Source organism: Scatophagus argus, chromosome 21 (assembly GCF_020382885.2).
Source record: "Scatophagus argus isolate fScaArg1 chromosome 21, fScaArg1.pri, whole genome shotgun sequence".
In the NCBI taxonomy this organism is placed as follows: Eukaryota; Metazoa; Chordata; class Actinopteri; family Scatophagidae; genus Scatophagus; species Scatophagus argus.
Window position 1 is genome coordinate 17014805 of NC_058513.1, and position 21665 is coordinate 17036469.

The window sequence follows — 21665 nt, forward strand, 5'->3', positions numbered from 1 at the left end:
ATTAGGCTAAATACAATATATTGTTCAGTGGTGGAGTTGGTGAGATTCTTTATTTCATTGGAAGCAGTAGCACTGAAAAAACCTACTTATCACTAACAAATCAGCTTTTCATTTGTCTTTCAGCTAAACTCTACTGTAACCAGACTGAATAACTCATTTTAACATCGACACGTCTTGATCAGAGTGCTCGGTCATTTCTACATTTTTCACATTAAAAGTGTGTTTTATTGTCTCACTTCTGTGTGATTTCTCACTCTGAAAAATACAATATTTCTGGCTGTATTGTACATTTCCATTTACAAAATCCAACAGGCTTAAAAAAAAAAAAGCATTTAATGAGGACACATTTTCAATGTTTCATCCGTCAAAAGCAACAGCCTCACATACACATACAAGTGAGTCAAAGTTGTCTCAGTTTAGTACAAAAGTTATCAAACAAATATGCAGTCTGACACCAAAGTATTGACTAATGAAACATAAACGTCCCGTTACAATTCAATCACGCTTTACTTATCCGGGTGAAACCTTTCGCTGTTAAAACTTACAGTCAAAATAAATAGTCCACGAGAATCTCCTCATCGAAGATCATCTTTAAAACCGCTGCTTCAAAGGACAGATGTGGGCTTTCTTAAGGTTCATTTACTGCCCGGGGGGAGAAATGTTCCATGTTTACAAGTTTAAATGGAGGACTGAATGCACAGCTTGAAGTCGACATGTGAAGATGCTTCCCACTTTGTCGCTTTCAAAACATTTTTGTTCCGCATTTGCCGTGTCGCGCACATCAACGCCGCCTGAAGGCGCGGGAGATTCTCCAAGCGTTGGGCTCCTCGTAGCGGTTGTACAGAGGCTCGAGGCGCTGCTGCTTCTTCTGCTTGCTGAGGCGGGTGGGGTCAGACACTTTGAAGAAGGCCGGCGAAAACTCCACCAGCCAGCGGGGGTCAATGGTGGTCACCTCACGCATGTACTCCTTGGTGGTCAGCACCAGCTCATGGTAAACAACCCTGCAGATAAGAGATGCCACAGAAATATTTTAATATCTGACACTTGGAGAGTAAAAAGGCATGTTTGTTGTTTGGCTGCTGTCGTACCACTCAGGCTGGCGGTTGAACAGAGCACTGGAGGGGTGGATGTACACAACTTGCTGGTCTATAAGTGTGCGGTAGCCCTCCTGGGGATCCTTCTTGGCTGCATTCCTGAAGAAACCACTGCAGATGGCTTTCTGGACCCGCACCGTGGCTTTGCCACAAGATACCACATCCAGTTTGTGTCTGCAGAGCAGAGAGCATGTGGGCGGTTCATGAGAAAAACGTCACTTTACATTCAGTCGCTGGCGTGTATTGTGGTTCTGCCTTGAAAATCTTACCTGTCCATGATTCCCAGCATCTGTTTGCGGATGTCCTGGGCTCTGCGGAGCGAGCGAGCCTGGATGAAGTTCTCATAACACCAGGGGTTGGAGAACTTGTTGTTCTTCCAGGAGTTGTAGACCGCCAGCAGGGTCAGGTGGTCACCCTCAGGTTGGTGAAACTTTGCCTTCTTCTGGTCAGCCAAAGCCTGCTTGTCCTTTAACACGAGAACGAAAGGAGATACATGAACAATTTAAGCACTGATCGGATCTTTGCACTCAGAAAATGGAGATCAACTGATAAATGGACAAACTGCCACAACATGATAAATAAGAAGAGAATCAATCAAGACAGCTAAACCTTCTATTTTATTACAAACTTCAAGCTGCTTTTTTTTTTTACTTCAGGCACAGACACATAGCAAATCAAACTTTTAAAATATTCATTTATAAGTTTTCACAGACTGTGACAAGCACAGCAACGTTGTATCCCTAATTAAATAACTCAGGAAAAACAAAAAAAAAACAAAATCTCTCTTATATTAAACCTAAATCTAAGCTGCAGCTCTACCTTCGGCCTGTAGAAGACGTTCTGCACAGACAGCATTGACACGATGGTGAGCATCTCTTCACTGCAGCCCAGATGGACGGACATGATCAACATCTTACACAACATGGGCTCCAGAGGGAACTCAGCCATCTAGAGGACAGATTCAGAGAGAAGAAAACATCAAAACAACTTCATGCAACCACAAAGTGCATATGTGTGATTTGATTTCTCTGCAGCTGAGGGATATAATCAAGCATTCCTCACCCTTCTTCCCAGCCGGGTGAGTAAGCCTTCATCATCCAGAGCTCCCAGAGTGTAGAGCTGCTCCATGGCTGTGATTAGAGTCTCCATGGGGGGCGCATCCATGAAGTCAAAGGACAGCAGGTCATTGATGCCCATGGCCTGATGGAAACATGCATATAAGAACAAAGATGACAATTAAAACCAAGATTTCAAAGCTCTCTCTCTCTCTTTTAAATTATATTCAAAATGTTCCTGCACTGCCAAACTGTATGCAAGAGGTGGTGAATTCTCCCTAAAACTAATTACTTCTGAAGGTCACATAAAAGCAACAGGACTGGCCTTAATCTCTAAACTCTGATTACCTTAACAAAGAATGAGTACAAGACAAATGAAGTAAGACACTTGAATTAGGTGTGACCTCATGTTTCAGTTATATATGAGTGAAGCTGCACTATACCAAAGACTTTAAACTGTCTTGCAGAATACTGCACACATACTTATGAGATAGGAGAAGATATGCTGCCTTTAAGGCCCTGTCTGAGTGGCCATAGAAGCTCCTCTGTGGTCTCCATATACATATCTGCTCCACTCCTTAGATATCAGAGTTACACTTCTACCTGGAGTTCACAGTGAATGCAAAAACATCACATTCTGCGTAGGATAAGATGTGGTTTGCAGACTGCCTGCTCACCTTCAGAGACAGCACAGTGCTGGCCAAGTTGGTTCTCTGGATCTCAGGCACGTTGGTGGTCAGCATCTCGTCTCTGTAGGCTCTCTCGGTGTACAGCCTGTAGCACTTCCCTGGGCCTGTTCTGCCGGCACGACCGGCCCTCTGCTTGGCCTGGGCCTGAAAACAGTTCAGCAAGACAGTCAGTTACTCGAATGACACGATCCGATATATGAGGAAACATTTGTTACATTGTAAAAATATTCTAACCTGCGAGATGGGAGTCACCACCAGCTGGTCAATGCCGGTCTTAGAGTTGTACACCTTCTGCTTGACAAAACCTGGATCCACTACATAATAGATTCCATCGATGGTCAGAGACGTCTCTGCAATATTTGTGGCAATGACGACCTAAAGGAAACAAAAGATTATTCCAGATGTGCTCCAAACAAACTTCAAACAGCTGGATGCTGCAAACCCTGCACGGATGTTAGATGTGCCATTTTTGGCTCAGAGTGATTTTGTTTGAAACATTACTGTTAAATGTCGTCACCTTCCTGCTGCCTGGAGGTGCAGGGTCAAAGATCCTGGTCTGCATCTCACTGGGCAGAGCAGAATAAACTGGCAGAATAATCAGTTCAGGAACGTCAGGCCCCAGCGACTTCATACGCTCATACAGGATCTCACAGGCGGTGTCGATCTCTTCCTGTCCAGTCAGAAACACCAGGATGTCACCTGGACATGGGAAAAGACAGATGATGAGATGGACTGTTGTTGGGGTCTGCTGGTGAGAACAAAACTTTATGTTTTCAAGACATTTATCATACCTGGAGGTTCTGTCAGATGGATCTGCATGACTGTGATGAGACTGGCATCCAGGTAGTCGGTCTCAGGTTCTTTGGTGTAGAGAACCTCCACTGGATAAGTTCTTCCTGGGATGGTGAAGATGGGAGCTTCATAGAAGTACTGAGAGAACTTCACAGCATCCAGGGTGGCTGACGTTACAATGAGCTTCATGTCTGTGCGCTTCTGTACAGTCTGAGACAGACAAAAACACGGTAATTTACCAGCCACAAGCGAACCATTTTTCCCCTGGTCATATGAATTCATGCGCCTCTGCTCATCTTTCTTACCTTCTTGAGCAAACCAAAGAGAACATCAGTGTGGATTGTCCTCTCGTGAGCTTCGTCCAACATGATAATGGCGTACTGGCCCAATTCAGAGTCGATAAGGCACTCTCTCAACAGCATACCGTCTGTCATGTACTTGATCACCGTCTCAGGGCTGGTGCAGTCCTCAAAACGGATGGTGTAACCCACCTAGGACAAAAAGCTTTACATGAGTCTCCTGAAGGTAAAACTAAGTGGACACCAAATGTAACCTTTGTGTTGTTAACACTATCCTCAAAGGGGAACACAGTTCAGGACGGATCACTCACTTCCTGTCCGAGACAGCAACCATACTCTTCAGAGACTCTCTTAGCCACTGACATGGCGGCTACACGACGGGGTTGCGTACAGCCGATCTTCCCCCTGGTGGTGTAACCTGCCTCCGCCAGGTACTGGGTGATCTGCGTGGTCTTACCGGATCCTGTCTCTCCAATCACAATCAGGATCTGGTTGTCATGAACAGCCTGTGGTGGATGAACACCAAGAGCAAATGTTACAAACTGGCGCTTTAATGGAGACCATTTCATCTTTGGACAGCAATGAGAGCTAAAACCAGAATTAAAACACATCTACCCGCACTGTGGTACTGGAACTTTCCACAGGGCTTTGCTTTAGACCATGCTTAATAAGCACCACACAAAAGCAAAATGAAGAAATCTTTTTACAGCCCAACATCTGAAACTTCAGGCATCGAAAAGTCTCCCCATCATGGACGAACCTGAATGAGCTGCTCCTTCAGTTTGTAGATTGGCAGGCTCTCCCTCTGCTCCAGGATGGAGAGCTGCGTCTTCTTTCCATAGGAGGCCTTGTTGCCTCCAAAGGCGTGCTTCTTCCACTCTGGGATGTCATTGGGCATCATGCCAATGCCTCTCATGTTGGCTGCAATCTGCCTACCGTCAGCTGTAAATGGAGAAATATGCTCCATAATTAAGAAAAACTGTCAATATCAAACACATTAACTAAAATCTCATCACACCAACGTAAGATCCACCCAGTCATGGCAGGGTAATGCCCACCCCTGCACTCTGTCTAGTCCACCTCGGGCCACGAAGGGCATATAAGCACACTGAACCATGGCAAGACGATTCCATCCGGCCAGATATGAGGCTGCAGGAAGACAGATAAGCGTCTCCAGTGCTGAGCCTGAGGGGGGGCTGCCTGCCATCATGCAGCAAGTCTCATTTCTGACTCAGACCGCATTGTGGTTTTGATAATGCAGGGCAAACACAGAGACTGAATTTCAAAATGGATTCTGACAATCAAAGTGCCAAGAGCGAAGATAAAACTCAAATTCATATTTAAATAAAATCTGTAGACAGTGGTTAAAATGATGAATATGTTAATCTAAAGCTGGCAGGTGTTTTTATGGCTTCCCACTTGATGAATCAACATCAACGTCTGTGACTTAGAAATCCTTTAAACGTGAACACTAAGTAATTTCTAACCGTCTGGCAGTGGGTCGACCCAGTGTTTATTCAGTCCCATGGGGATGGAGTCCATCTCTGCCTCTCGTGCTGCCTGCTTCAGCTCTCGCCTCTCCTTAGCCAGAGCGCTCTGCATCATGGCCGCCTGAGACAGGGAGCCATCTGGATTCTGCAGGCACAGGGACACGCAGGGCATTTTATTAGGCTGTGGGTGTTGTGGAATATTTACAGACACTGAAAATGTGCGTTGAACAGCTCCAGAGTCAGTCGTAATGAAATACTAAATATTTCAGCATTCTTCCCTTATATTACACACCGTGGTCCTATCGCCTCATCAAGTCCCAGTGATAACAAGTTCAGACATACTGTTACTGTACCTTTACAATCTTAACAGGGCTCATGTCCATGCTTTGTTTGGTGTGTCCCCTCAGGAACGGAGGCTCCTCCTCAACAAGTTCAATTTCCAAATCTTCATCTGAATGGCAGCAAAGGAGATCAATCAGCAAGCAACATAACTAATCAGCAAGAAAATAAAGCAAAAGACAAGACTCAAGAGTCTACGGCCATCTTAGCAGCTCAGCTTAGCATCTTAGCTCCGTGAGGCTCGCTGTCGCCTTGAGCTAAATACCAAGCACAGCTCAGGCTGGTGTCAATGTCGGTAGTATTGGAGGAATTTGGTCATAAAGCAAAGTACTTTTTCAAATCCAAACTTTCACTTGGTGGTGACACTGAATGAAGAGTTGCTGAACAAAACTCTGGACAGACATTCATAAACGAGCTGAGACATTTCAGTCAGCACTTTTTCAGTCAAAAGCGGTCCTTAAATTAAATTACACAATCAACAAACAGTGGGAATAATCATGTTTCAATTCTAACAATAATTAATTACAACACAACTTAATAATTAAAACAATAACACACTTGTTATTAAAACTGGCTCTGTGATGAAACTTCTCACCTTCTTCATCATCAACTTTAGGGAGGATCCCGGTCTCATCGTCAAAATCAGGGAATTCTTCTTTGGACAAGACGTTGGCAGCGATCATCTGAGGGCCGACAAAGAGCAGAGTGCTGACATGTAGTTAAATAAGTCAAGTCTTATTTAAAGGCTCGAGTACCTTCTGCCACCCTGAGTGTGTGCAGAACTTCATACTGTGCATACTCACCTGTTTGATCTCCCACTTTTCTGGGTCAGAGATTTTGGTGAGCCTCTTACGCTCCAGGGTGTCGTCCTGCTCCAGCTCGGGGGCGTGGCCCAGGTTCAGGTTACTCGGTCGGTCAGGGTTCCTCATGGAGATCTCCTCCCCGCCCTCTGGGCCTACATTTCTCCTCCTGTTGGGGTTCAAGTCTTCTCCTGTCTCCTGGTCCACATCCTGACAAAGAAAGGAAGAAAAGATAATTCACTTACATGTTAACCATTGCAGGTTAACAACATGTTGTATTTCCAAACACAGGCTGCAAATACCTTCCTGGAAAATTCAGAGCAGGGTTAATTACTGATTTATCTGATAATGACAACACTGTTCCAAACCTTAACCTGCTCTTATCACCAATTCAGCTATGAAGATCTCATTTTTTCCAACAGGGATCACACAAACAAAACTTAAAATCATCCCCCTGAATTCTGCACACACAAAAATCACTGAATTTATTCTAATTCACAAAAATCAGCTCAGGAAGTCTGTTCTTCTTACCTTCATACTGAGGCTGGTTTTGGAGCCAGTGAACGAGAGCACCTTAACCTTGACTCTTTGGCCTTTACTGACAACGTCAGCCACGTTAGCCACACGGCCTTCTCGACGCAGCTCGGAAATGTGGACCAAACCCTCCCATCGTTTCCTACAAACAGAGAACAACATGAATGACTTGCAGGTTGTCGGACTGGAAACTGCAGTCCCTTCTTTATGCTCTTTGTATGTACAAGACATCATATGAATTCATATGAAATCTGAGTCGATATATAGAACTGATGTTTTGTTTTGGTGGGACAAAAAAGAATAATTCATTAGTAACCAGTAGGCTTTGCCACCCTGAAGTCAGTCTGGTGCCTTTCAACTGACCTCAATCCCTCCAGCTGAACAAAGCACCCAAACTGCATGATGCTGGTGACTTTGCCATTGTAGATGTCACCGACAGATGGCTCCTCTGGTGGAGGACGGTCCACGTGTTTGTCCTTCCAGCGGTCAGAGTCTCGGTCTTGGTCTTTTCTGGGACTGGGCGATCGCTCACTCCAACGAGAAGATTTGTCTCTTCTTTTGCCACGATCTCTGTCTCTGTCTCTATCTCTGTCTCTGTCTCGGTGGCGCTCACGGTCTCTGGAGCGAGACCTGGACCTGGAGCGAGACCGGGAACGTTGCCGCCGCCTCCTGTCTTTCTCCCGATCTCTGTCTCTGTGTCTGTCTCTTTCTCTGCTTCTGCTGCGACTTCGGCTGTAGCGTCTGTTCTTTTCTCTGTGAGAATGAGTGGGAAAAGTACACAAAAATAAATACCACAAGCTACCACTGACATGTAATTAAAAAATAAAAGTTGTAATCATACTACAAACTTCATAGCAGAAGTGCATATTTCCTGGTTGTGGTTTGCTATATTAAACAAAGTGAACACCACTTACATGTTTAAGTTTTGTATTTCAAGAAGGCAAATAAAAATGCGACCAGTGTCTTACTTGCTCTTGCTGCTTTTGGAGTCTGTCCCACTGACACTTGGCATAAACATCTCCAGCTCTTTCATGGCATCAGCTGCTACTTTCACATCATCTTCATCCAGTAGCTTCTGAGGATGGATGGATGGATAAATAAATAAATAAATAAATAACACTGTAGCATTTACCTTTCAGCAGCTTTGACAAGTTTTACATTTACCTTTACAAAATTAAAAACATACTGGACAATTCTTCTCAAGAACTCCATGTTTATTCTCCAAACATTTTCTACCATATTGGCTTCACTAGACTGGTGTCTACGTCTGTTTCCAGTTACCTCACATAAAGTTCACAGAGAAAATCCTTGCATGCTATTTGAAAACAATGTAATCTCCATCAGGATGTAGTGACAGTTTGACTACAAAGAGGAAGAATCAAGACCTTCGAGAAAATTATGTTTGTATGGGAAGTGTAAAGACACAAGGTGCAAATTCACAGGAGCTAAAGCTTATCGTATGGCATCACAAGTACACAGCAAAGGTTACAAACTGTCAAATTATAGGGTTAATGCTGTGTAATTTAATTAAAGTCCAAGAAAAACAATCAGCCCACGTGTAAAGACATTGCTTTGCATTAATGGTGACACTGCCATTAGCACCACTATGTTTCCAATGGACACAACCTACAAAATAATGTGTTAAAGCAACATACCTTCGGTGCTGGATCATTTGGTCTACACAGTGCTGGAAACATTTCCTTCAACCTCTCCTTTTCAGTCTTCGGCTTAACCAAAGCTTCTGAGTCTGAAATTTGTTAATTAATTGAGGTTTTTATTACTTCGAGGGATAAAAGTAAGAGGAAACAGCATATAGCAATGTGCAAGCACAGTATAAATATTGACAACATACAAGCAAATTAAAGTCTATGTTGACTAAAATAATACTTACATAAGGTCAAGACTATTAAAACAGTAACTGACATTTCAGTGAAGTTACAGCTGACAGCTGTTTGGATAGATAGATAGATAGATAGATATACTTTATTGATCCCAGGCTGGGAAATTGCAATTTAACAAAGGAACCTGAGTACTCTAAAAGTTAAGCAGATATTATTTCATTAACTTACCTTTACTACTAGATGCTTTGGATGGAGGTCGCATAGTCTGAATGAGCCTGAGCAAATTACTGATGAGAGAATCCTACAATGAACACAGACAACAAACCGAATTAGATCCAAAGCGACCAGCTTTAGTCATTTTGCTAATTGTTATCGTTAGCTTGAGGTTACAACACTTCATAACTCTCAATGCAGCACATAGCGCTGAACTTACTGTGAATTCGGCTCCATTTTGGAGCAAAAGAGCTTTAAATCCATCAAACGTCGGCTGTTTTTCCGCAAGACTGATAACAAATTCGGCTGCAAAACAACGAAACAACACATTATTCGTTAACAGAAGATTATCTAACTGTTAGCTGTGAATTAGCAACTCGCGCTGACTAACGTTGATCGAAACGTTTTCTCATTCCTGCGTGGGAAAAATGTCTCTACTTGTTTCTGGTTCTTACGAAAAGATCACCAATAGTCCATAGAGTACTTTATGTGGTGGCAAAACATGTCAATTTACAGTTTAGTTAACATCGCAGCTAGCTAACAACGGCTACGTAGCATAAGCTAGCCAGTTAGCCTGGCTTGTTCGCTCAGAGCTGCTACTCTCGGCCACAAGATACACACCTAAATCTTTGTCACTTATTCCCAGATGGTTGTCCAGCTCCGTGCAGACCTTGGACACAAGAGACAAATATTCAAGCTGCGAAAGCTCATCAACTCCAACTCCACCGTCTGCCATTCTCCACGAGTCTTGTTTTGCTCAGGGAAGCTAAACGCAAGCGGACATTTAGGACGTAAGAACGTCTGATTCGTACGTGCTTCGCTATTGGTTTACCCCATTTTACGTCACCACCCCCAACACACTGGGGTTGCTAGTTTTGGTCCTATTTGCCGCCCGATGGCGCTGATTTCCCTGTATGTGCGGTTTATTCTGTAAAATATCAATGTGTCACTTGGGTTTTTGCAGTGAGCTGTAAAAATCTGTCATTTATAAAGAGCCTCGGTAAATCAAAAGCACCTCTGAGGTATATTATTTTCATACAAAGTGAATTACAGACATAGCCTATGTATTTTTTAAATATTTTTTAACACTGCGGGTCCTTGTTTTATGGCTTTTATATGGCTTATGTAAATATTTAATTCATCTTTTGCAGACTTGACATGATTGTATGCAATACAGTCTCCAAAAACCTGCCCAACTTAACTTATTTATGTTTGTTGTTCTGTAGGCCTATGAATCCAGCTATGGCCCTGGGGCTGCACAGCAAGACCACTTGTGTCTCTCACAGCCTTGTTGAGTAAATTATTTGCTACAGTGCAATGAAGAATTTAGTAACTCCGATGGGTTTAAGATATTTTAGATGTTGAAAATGCATATTGCTCATTCCATTTCCATCCATCCGTGAAACTTGTAAGGGCCATAAATATGTGGTGCTCTTGGTCTGGTGCGGATTTGTGTGGTTTGGACTCCTCTCAATTAAAGGAGATCTTTATACATCCTTACACACAGTTATATTTTAGACAATAGTGTGCTTCTGCTTTGTGGCAACAGTATGTGGAAGGTCCTTTCCCGTTTCAACATGGCATGCTCCCATGTATAAAGCAAAGTCCATAATAACAGTAACAATTTTCCCCAACTCGGCTGATGTGCACAGAACCCTGACCTCAACTCCATCCAATACCTTTGAGATGAATTGAACCCTGATTGAGACTGACCTCATGTGAGCAAGTCTCTGCAGCCAGGCTCCAACATCTTCCCCAAGGCCTGGAGGCTGTGATAGCGTCACATGTATTAATGCTCACAGTTTTGGAATGAGATGTTCGAGAACTCTGGCTTCTACTGTGCACAATTTATAGCAGGAGAATCACTCCATGCAATCTTGAGCACTTAGTTGAAGCTGCTCCTACAGTTTTATCTCAGTTTTTATCTTGGCCGGCGCAGAAGGCGTCGCTGCAACCAGCTTTGATTCATGGATCTGAACTCACTGTCGAGTTTTTTGAATCACAGAGGCTTGGAAGTGTGGACCAGTAAATCTAAGCTGCATTTTGCATCACTCTGTATGTGCCTTCAGGGTCTTCACAGTCTATTGTACAAGGTGCACTGTGTTCATGTTGGACTATAAGATGGTATGCAGGACAGAGGAGACACTGTTTCCCCCCCTTGTCCTTGGGTAACCCTCCATATACTTCCCATCACACCCTCATCTCCTGGACCTGCTGTTATGAACCCGTTGACACTCACACACTGTTCTCTGCCTGTTTGTTTTACATATTTCTTTCTGCTGGTGCTCAGCTGGCTCTCTCCTCTCAGACTCCCCACCTCTAATCTCCTTATTAAATTTAATCCTCATTACCCATCCATAAACATACCATGTAGTTAACAGACTGGTGATACCTGACCAAGAAACCTTTCAAAAGTTCTTGCATGATCCTGATTTTCAACCAACCTCTAACATTTTTATCATTTTAAGAAGGAGTAAACCTCTGAGATTACGTCTGCGTGTGCACTATGATCACTGAACTGCTGTAATCTTTGGTAATTATTTTTGCTTCGAGTTCCATTCTCTCTATCCTGTTTAAAATCATACATTTTGCATTTTTATGATTCTATGATGACTTAGACAGTAATGAGTTTGTTTTCCTCATACGTCCCACATGATTGTTTCCGACTCATTTTGTTTCCAACATTTTTTTATTCCCCAAATATCCCTTAACTGTAATTGAATGAAGTAACTATAGCGTTGATAAACACCCCAAATGTATGCAATGCTTTTGCAGCTAAGCTTAATGTGCATGGCCAAAAGTATGTAGACACGCAGGCTTTACATCCATGTGAGATTATTATGGCAATAATTCAGCTGCTGGAGGAGCCTCCAGTCTTGTAGGTGGACTTTGGCTGCAGGAATTTGCTCACATTCAGCCACAAGGTTGGTCACTGATGTTTGGTGACTTTCCTGGATGTAACTCCAGTTATATAAGAATGTGTGTAGGCCACAGTCTCTCTGTATGGCAAAGTAAATGATACAATGCCAACACTGTTACTGCAGGGGACATAACTGAAGCCCAGTGCTACAAACAGAGGACGTCTCTTGCATCAGCTACAAATTCGGGCTAACTGCTTTCCTCTGATTTCAGCCTTTAAGCTAAGCTAAGCCACTCCCTGGCACTAGCTCTATATGTTTTTTTTCAAAAGTCTTCTTCTCTTAAGGGGTCCACCCCAAACCATGAAACGCAAAACCAGAGCGTATGGAGTCTGAGTCCTCAGCAGCGGCTCAGGTTTGAGTCCAACCTGGTGACCCTTTGTTGCACGTCTTTGTGTCTCTCTTCTCCTTTCCTGTCTCACTCTGCAGCTGTCCTTTTAAATAACGCCTAAAAAGACAAACAAACAAAATCTAAGAAAAACAGACTAACACTGGCTGATCAGCAACAGCAGAACCATGATGCTGAAACAGATGTCACCTTGCGGCTTCTTTAGATTCGTACAGATTCTGTTTATTTTCTCTCACTGTCCATTCACACTGCTGCGGATCCAACCAGTGTTTATGAAAAACGCTCCTCAAATACCCCCCACCAAGTGGCACAGGCTTCCAACGTTATGTATACACTTTACCTCACCTGACCACAGCAGTTCCCTCACTCTGCCGTCCTCACCTGACCTGATTTGAGAGGAAGCAGGAGAAAGGGAGGGGGAGGGGGAGGCCCCAGACTTACATAAGAGGCCTGTAATGTATACAGAACACATGCCACATGTACTTGATTTTTATCCATGATTTCTGTGGCGAGTGGACACAAAGGAGGGAGAGTCTCCGAGGATTAGACAGACTAAGAAATAAAGACGAGAGGAGGAAAAAAAGAGAGCTGCCGTTGGCGTTGATCCACATAAGATTCTTTAGAAGGAGAGAGTGTGTGTGTACAAGAGAGTGAAGGAGAGAGAGGGGGGAGACGGGGGGGACGTATTAGCAGGCCATCCCGTCTCCCTTGGGTCCCGGATTTGCATTCTTCTGCTCCACTGTGCTGGTAAACACACATGGTCATGTTTGCGAGATGTGCCTTTAAGCTGTATTTGCAAGGAACTGAGTACACACAGAGAGGTGAATGTGAGAAGGTTTGCTGCTATGCGTGGAGTACATCATGTACTTTGTGAAGCTGTACACCTGGGGAAAAAGCCAGAAGAAGCGAGCTGGAAGAGAAAGGGGTGGGGGGGGAGGGTGTCGACAAACAGCCTTTGAGATCCAACCATATACTGCAATTGACAGTGCAGCTGGATGCAATGTTCTCCTGCTGCTGAGTGGAAAATTCCTGTTATGACGGAGAACGAAGTGGGTATGTGAGGGGTGTGTGTGTGTGTGTGTGTGTGTGTGCAGGACACACACATGAAAGAGAGAGAGAGAGAGAGAGAGAGAACGAGAAACGAAGGAGGGCGATCCGAGGGGGCTGGGCTATTGCCGAAACAGACAGCGAAGGATTGGCTGGCGGAAAAGCTGCCTTTGTGAGCTCACGGCCCCCACAACAGCTTCCTCCCACATGGCGGACGTCATGTGAAAAGATCCAAATTAATAAAAACAAAAGGCCCGTGTTCCTTAGGAAGTGCCATATTATCACCTGCGACATAATAATAGACCTAATTACACACTCCTCCAGATGAGTCTCAGAGGAGGAGAACAGAAACTAGTGAAACAAAGCAGCTGTCCTGTTGCATGAATCATCGTTTTCCTTCATAAAAAGCGAGCGCAGTGACAAATCCCATTCATATGCTGGTCACCTACGGCATTAATCCTGTTGTGTGTGTGTGTGTGGGGGGGGGGGCAAGAATGAACTCACAACTTTTATCCTGAAAACAAAGTGGAAATGATGCATTTCAAAACAAACAGACAGAAGTCCTTCAAGAATTTCTGGTGGTTACTAACAAGGCTGCGAAGGTTTGGGATGTTTCTTGCTTTATTATGTGACAAGACATTCTGACATGTGTTATTTGATTATACTTAGACACTACGATTCAATTCTGCAGATAAAAAGAAAAAATCTACGTCGTATGCCACGAAACCAGAGTACTGCTGCAGCACAACATACACATATGACTACATGTGATGTGAAAAAGATCATTTGTCGTCACAAACCTACAGAGGAGCAGCAGCCGAGTCTGCAGTTCCCCTCAGGAGAGTTTTAGTGTCCTTTAGCTCATCGTTTCACGCCGACAACTTTACTGTCCTGCTCTGATAAAGTTCCTGTGTTCCCTGAATCAAGTGGCAAAAAGACAAAGCTGTGACTCGCTGGTGAACACAGCGGAGTATTTAGCGCCGTAAGCAACAGGTATTTCACTCAGGTGGAGACTGATTATTGATGATATGATTTTGGGCTATCATCAGCTGACCAGAAACACGACTACAGACGATTGCTAACATTGCTGGATGTGTAAATCATCAGCCGTCTGCCAAAATGTTCACCCTAACAGTCGTATAAAGTCATATTATGTCAGTGTTGCGTTTAGAATTGGTTGTACTGCCCCCAAGTGGTGAGAAATTATATTAATGCTACTTTAAAAAGACGGCGGCATTTTGTTTTATTTTTCGGTATAAATAATTTTGCAAAGCATTTCTGCAAGTTGAGTTTTGCATGATCATGTTACCTATTAGGTTGTTTGGGGTTTTCTTGGATTTACATCTTTTCCAGTTGTCTTTTTCCAAAAGTTAATAAAAGTTAACATCTTGTTCTTTTTTCAGGATGATCACAATGTGAGCTTCATCGCTTGACCACCAGATGGCGACACACTGTCAGAGTGGACGTGTCACCCTCAAGCGACCCTTTATAACCCGGCCTGTCTCCACAGACCTTTACTCCACATCATCTTTTATGTTGTCTCCAGTCTCCGATTCCATCCGGGTTTCTTGTTCGTAAAAGAAGCCAATAACTGAAAACCGAACCATAAATCCTGTTTTACTTGGTACATTTTTGTGCCTCACAAGACTTCTTACTCCATATTTTTACTGTATGAGTTTGTCACAAGGGAGCTGATGACAGGCTTTCCACAACTTGCTGAACTGCTCGGCTGCTAACACTAATCCAAATTGCCCCAACTTGAAACAAAAGCATGTATCATAAACCCCCATGACACCAGGATTTACAGGGAGGGCAGGTGCAATAATGTCGATTTGATTCAGATTCAGACCGAAACAGCTGGAGCTCATTGAGAGGCAACCACAACAACACATCATCATCATCAGCAGCAGAAATGCACCGAATTAAGCAAATTTATTTATTTATTTTGTTTGGACTCGGCGCACAGGCCAAAAGTCATCCCATCTGTGTCGACGAATCAGTGCGGGTTGAGGAATTAGCCGTCACAGCCTTGTGACCGTCTGTCTCTCACTGGGAGACCTCAGAGTGCTCTGAGAGACGTCTGATTTGATCTGTCAATAAGTCAGAGAGGATACGGTGTGACATGTGCTGATGAACTGAGCAGTGCTGCCAGCGACCGTCTCTGCACTCTGACGCTGATTGGACCAGACAAACCTTGTTTGCTCCTCATTTAGCTGTTACTTCAGCCCACTGAGCTTACATCATTGCAACTGTTAGGAACATTGTTTTTCAATTATGCAAATATTTATCATCAAAGGGAGGTGCTTGCATTAAAAAAACAGAGCTGTCCTCAATCTAAGTAGGATTAAGTGCTCACGGTGGATTATGGCGCACAGATACATTTACATTTTTCATCTATTATAAGTGAAACCTGCATCAGGAGAGCAGAGGACGTATGAGTGAAGGGTAGATGATGTACTTTTCATCTTTTATTTTGGTCAAATCATCAATTCGGAGACTGTAAGAACAATAAACGTCTCTGTGATGCATGTGGAGTGAATGAGGATTAGAGATTAAGAAGATATCCAGCTATAATCTTCAGTTTCACCAGTCTGGGCAGCAGATATGATACGGTCACGATGGAGAAATGACATTTATTCGTGTGCACAGTGACTTAAAGCTGTACATACACAAGTGCAGAGACAATGAGGTGATGACAAGAAAAGGTTTTGGTTTTTTTGTGGGTTTAAATTTATTAGTCCATTAATGAAAACCCACCAGCACATGACGTAGCTGGCCGGAGAACTGAGAGCCAAAAAGAGCCAGTGAGATGTAAATTTAGTCACATATTTATTACATAAATATATAGTAAAATAGACCAGCGACAATTACCATAAAAATATCTTCCTTTAAAACCCTGACCATAAACAAAGATTTGAAAATCACACATCGACATTTACAAACACGCTGATTGTCCGGACCTGTTGTAAGCAGCCCACCACAAAAACCTGACATCACACCACCCACTGGACTCGTGTTGGGACGAGGAGGACAAGGAGGAGGGGGAGGAGGGGGAGGAGGAGGAGATGGAGGAGGAGGAGAAGGAGGAGGAGGAGGAGGAGGAGATGGAGGAGGAGGAGAAGGACGAGGAGGAGGAGGAGGAGGAGGAGGAGGAGGAGGAGAAGGACGAGGAGGAGGAGGAGGAGGAGATGAAGAAGGAGGAGAAGGAGATGGAGGAGGAGGAGAAGGAGATGGAGGAGGAGGAGGACGAGGAAAGCACAGGTCCAGGTGAGAAGGGGCTCGGTGTGATGAAGGTGTGGGTGGTGTGTGAGGACATCACAGTAGATATTCGGATGTTTCCTGCGCAGGTGTGTGAGTGTTTCTACTGAAAGACAAGACAGTGTGTGTTTATTTAGCCCAGAGCGTCGCCTAAAGCTTGACCTTGCATGTTTGTTTGCCCCTGTGCTTCGTGGGAAATCAGTCCTAAATGTTGTTCCTTTGCTTTGCACGCCTGTGACACCGAGAGTTAAACAATAATTACTATCGTTTAATAAAAATAAAATAATAATAATAACAATAATATCATATATCTTACTGTGTGGTTCAACCTGCACCAGATACCAGGAGGCTGGGGTTTGTAGTATTTACGTCATATCCTGTACTTTGTCAGTCACAGAAAAGCAAACTGAATAAACTTAAATACTACTCTTAAACTACTCTTTGTATTACCCTGAAAATATAGAACATGTGGCCTCCTCCACCTCTGGATGGAGACAGAAGGAGAGCGCTCCACTCTCAGTACAGTGAATGGCCATGTGTTTCCCTGTGTACTGTGTCCTCTGTCCACTGTGCAGCAGAGACCCCAGCCCAGGATGTACCTGCAGACTCTGTTACACTCTGCAAGCACCACGACTGATTTCATTTGCTTTCCCTTTGGCTTCTTACGTGCTGCTTCACTGATCTCCCTTTAGCATGTCCTGATCTTGGACTGCGATGGCGCACAAACCTGGACCTTTCAGTCGCTCACAGAATTCAGTGCAGGAAGAATGTTGAAAATGCAAGTCAATAGTGTGGATGTTTTTATGTAACCTGATAGTGTCATAGTCATATTACATTTTTTTTGGCTCTGGGAGAGCTTTCATAACATAAAGACTAATAGCTGACCTTGTTTGCAGTTCAAGGTGTCCTGAAAAGTTTGTTAGAACTGCAGCTTATGGGGGGGAATGCTTTTGGGCTGATTGCAGTACTGCAAGAGGCCACAAGGGTAAGCTGGATGGCGGCAGTGAGTCCTGCTCATAAAATACATCTATAGTCAACACAGTGCGTATAAATAAAATAAACAAACAAAAAAAACACTGGCGCAGTGCTGCCACTGGATTTTAACAGCAGCATTCTGCCACTGGGGGCAGCAGTGAGCAAACTGCTGCTGAGAGCACTCAGGAAGGTGAGGGATGAAGAAATCCTGCGCCATCTTTAGAGACAAAGTACTTCTTGATTTGCGTTACTTTAACATTTCTGAGCGCTAACGAAACTACGTTCAACATTCTCCCCACAATGAACTTCATAAACCACAGAGTGGCTGAAATATCCAAGTTTCATTATACGTACGATGACAATCCTGCATTGAAACGTCACGTCAATGTTTTGCGCTTCTGTTGTTCCCAGAAGTCTCCAGATGACATAATAAAATAACAGGACTCGCCTGGATTACAGTCTGTATGGAGAGCCGTGACAGCAGGTTGACATTCCTTTAGTACGACTGACAAAAACACCTCACATCCTGTCTTTGGCACCTTCCGACTAACCCTGATCCTGACCGGACAGGTTGGGAGCCCTGAGCGTCTGCAGAACACATCGCAGTTTTCCCAGCAGCCTCTGCAGTCACAGTGAAGCAAGGAACTCTTGAAGTAGAGATACAAAAGTAAGAAAAGCAGTTGTATTAGCTGTTGTTGTTTGTGGGTTTTTTCATTTGCATGTTGATTTCTCTGTACGTTTTGGAAAACATCTGCTGCTGGTTTGAAGTCGTGTGTTTCCATAGTAACAAATACGCTGAGCAGAAAAAACAAAGACGTCCGAAGCGAACCCGGAGAACAACACATCTGCTGAGTCTGAGGTCGACTTGTTTCTACTGGTTGTACTCGCTGAAATATCCAATCACACAAGGCTCGCAAAATGATTTGTGTTTAAACGTCCAGACCTCGAAATGTTTACGTTAAATCAAGACAAAGTAAACTCCTGCATGCTGTCCATTCATTCAGATCTACACACAAATGTCCTGACCTTCACTGTTTACTTCCCTTGATTTATCATATATTCTGTTTTTCTTCTGTACAGGCGCGTAAACATTCTTTCATTGTGAGCCTCTCACTTTGTAACGGGACAGTGGATTGTGAAATACAGACACACAGACAGTTCAGAGACATTTGTACAACATAACCCCATCGACAAATAAAGTCTGACGTGGAAACATCTACCAGCACCGACTGCTGCGCACAAGACGTAGAACTGTGAGTGTCCACCAGCGAAACATCTGTCCTGCTGCCGAAGCGGCGTGTGTCTCTTCGCTAAGAGTTTTTCAGAGCATACATGCGAAGCTTCCTGTACATGCGATGCCGAGTCCTTTCAGTTGTAAACAATGTGAGCGTAACGGTGGTACAGTAAAGAAGACGTTCCCAGTGGACGTGAAGCCTTGGAGAGGTGACGGTTGGTGATTTTTGCTGGTGCTGTATAAAGTGGCTTGGACCTGCTACAGAGTGGAAAACGGTTTCTAAATTGATCCCTTTGTTTAGGTTTCAAAGTTAGCTGAGCAGAGAGCGATTTCCTCCAGTTTTGCATACAAGAGTGGGCTTGCATGCTGTATGTGCCAAGAGAGGTGAGTTTATGGTGTTTACGCTGTGAGGATGTTTGACAGAAGAGGGAACAAAGGAGACGCGTTGGACCAAGAGCAGAGGGAAGAGAGGGGACGGAAAGCACCCTTTGAGGCCGGTTTTAATCAAACCTGAGCAGTTCTGAACCAATTCAAAACCTTATTTTCAACCTGACAAGCATTGCATATTTCTCCTCACAAGCACAGATCTCCCCCACACTAAACCACACATAGTTTATCTAATCTCTGATCTATAGCTCTGATTGATAGACTGTTAATAGATGGGCTAATTTGTGTACATTCTTAGCTGTCTAGGCATGTGATTTCCCACCCGTTTTACAAAAATACCCCACGACTATAAATCTCCTAGCAGCACAAAACTTTGCCGCTATACCACCTATAAGTGCTCTTAGTTCTGTCTTGGGATTTGGTGCACTGGGCAGCTGTCTCAAACAGAGGACAGTGTCCACTCAAAGCTAGTCAACGTGCTTAGTGGCCTGATCGGGAACTCCGCGTGCCACTGGGTAAGGGATGGGGCGAGTAGTGTCAGCTCGTTATCGATACATCTCTCTATTTACACACAAGTGACGGCCGAGAAACACTTTGTTAACAGTCACAATTCATAAATCACAACAGTCTGAACGCACATCTCAAATGCTGCAAAAATCTGATGAAGCCCCCACAAACAGATTTGGCACTTTGATTCCACTGTTCAGCTCGTGGGCTTCAGTATTCTCTCCTGACGGTTTTGTTGTTACGCCCCCCCAATAGGGGGATACTGACTTAGATTTAGTCATTTAATATCATGTGTTGCCATAACCTAAAAATCACCCTGCACACTAATTCACTTTTTCCACAGGATGCATTTTCTACGAGCCGGCCTTCATAATGCATCCTGTTGTGCCCTATGAAACCTGCTGGGCAACAACACCACAGAGGACGAGGATACAAAAGCGATCAATAAGGCCATCATTTGGAGAGAGAAACAAAAGCCCTCAACTGCATCCTTGGCAAAAAAATAAATAAAATAAAACAAAATAAAATCCACTCTGTTCTGCGAGTAACAGTCTGGCTTTTGTTTGTTTGAATCGCTGCAGCTTTTCTTTTGAAATATCACCCACTCTGGCAGTTCGGTCTTTGTCTTGTACAACCTCACCCCTCCCTCATGTAAACGGCTCTCAAGACCCCCCCATTAGCCTGCTGAACACAACGTTAGATACATTCTTCAAAGGGAATAATATGACAGGACTCTGTTTTAGTCTTCTTTTTCTTTTTTTTTTTTTTTTTACAGACTTCTGTCACGTACCTCGGCCTTAAAAGGTGCTTTGGAGGGTTCGGGAGGGGAAAGCGAAGCAGGTCGATTGAATATCAGCACCGGAGACGGCGAGCACAGCTCTCTCACATGGACATGGACGCTGAGATTCGCATGCACACACACCTACGTACATGCACGGCCTTGGTTTCAGTCATGCCGAGGATGAAGAGAAAGCACACTGAAACCGAACAGGCGGGCGGACGGAGGAACAAAGCCAGTTTGCCCGGCCTGGATGGGAGCCTCGTACTGCTGTATGTACACCATTAGCCAACTGGGTGAGGGACGGCTGGATATTGCTGCTGGCACTCTCACCATAAAGGGAGAAAGTGCAAAGACTCAGTTATTACTGAAAGCGAGGGGTGACTTTGTTTTTGCACACTCTGGCATGTTTTTATGGGAGAGGTCAAAAGGGGACGTTCTGGACCTTTAAAATAAAAACAGGCTGGCCCAGAATAAAAGTACAGACAAACAAATTCTTCTAGGCTTTTGTTGTTTATGGAAGCTCATTTCTGCCAGGAGAAGAAGATTAAAAAAAAACAACGTTTTGAGTTTTTAAGTAAAAAATATGATATCGTGTAATAATTTGGAGGTGGCAGGCCACAGCGAGGAGACACTGAGTTGAAATCTTAACTTTTTGAGTCCAAGTGTGAGCTACTATATCAAAATCTCGACTTCTTTTTTCATAATTTATCATGATGTCCCTCCTCGATGTTGTGAGGGTGCTGGCACCATGAGGGGATAATCAATTGCATTGCGGGTGTCCATGTTACAACCAATAACATAACGGTGAAGCAGTCAGAGAAGAGAAGCGAGTTTGCCAGGAAGACTCTGGACAGGATTGTTTGACGTAAAACTTAATCCAAATGTTTTCTAATCATCAAATGAAGCTTCACCGACTGACCACCCGATGCCAATCAAGTGGCTTAATCTAGAATTCTATTTAACCTCCAAGCTTGGTGATTAATTAAACTCCTTCTGATGAGATTTTAATCACTGATGATTTGATTTTAACGATCCAAGCGAAGCCTTTCTGGCACTCCGGGCA

At 43.8% G+C, this 21665-nt stretch overlaps 1 protein-coding gene across 1 annotated transcript; it reads right to left on the reverse strand.

Moving 5' to 3' along the window:
* Nucleotides 1-31: 31 nt before the first annotated feature.
* On the reverse strand, nt 32-9949 carry LOC124052956 (ATP-dependent RNA helicase DHX8). The gene is made up of 23 exons (XM_046377787.1): nt 9768-9949; nt 9367-9452; nt 9162-9234; nt 8748-8839; nt 8061-8167; nt 7456-7845; nt 7090-7234; nt 6562-6768; nt 6354-6441; nt 5773-5870; nt 5417-5564; nt 4690-4871; nt 4241-4435; nt 3936-4121; nt 3630-3840; nt 3356-3537; nt 3073-3213; nt 2827-2982; nt 2157-2294; nt 1914-2042; nt 1364-1560; nt 1089-1268; nt 32-1001 (listed from the first exon to the last, which is right to left on the reverse strand). Exons 1-23 carry the CDS (start codon nt 9880-9882, stop codon nt 782-784), a joined length of 3666 nt encoding a protein of 1221 aa, XP_046233743.1. The 5' UTR covers nt 9883-9949; the 3' UTR covers nt 32-781.
* Between the last annotated feature and the right edge of the window lie 11716 nt (nt 9950-21665).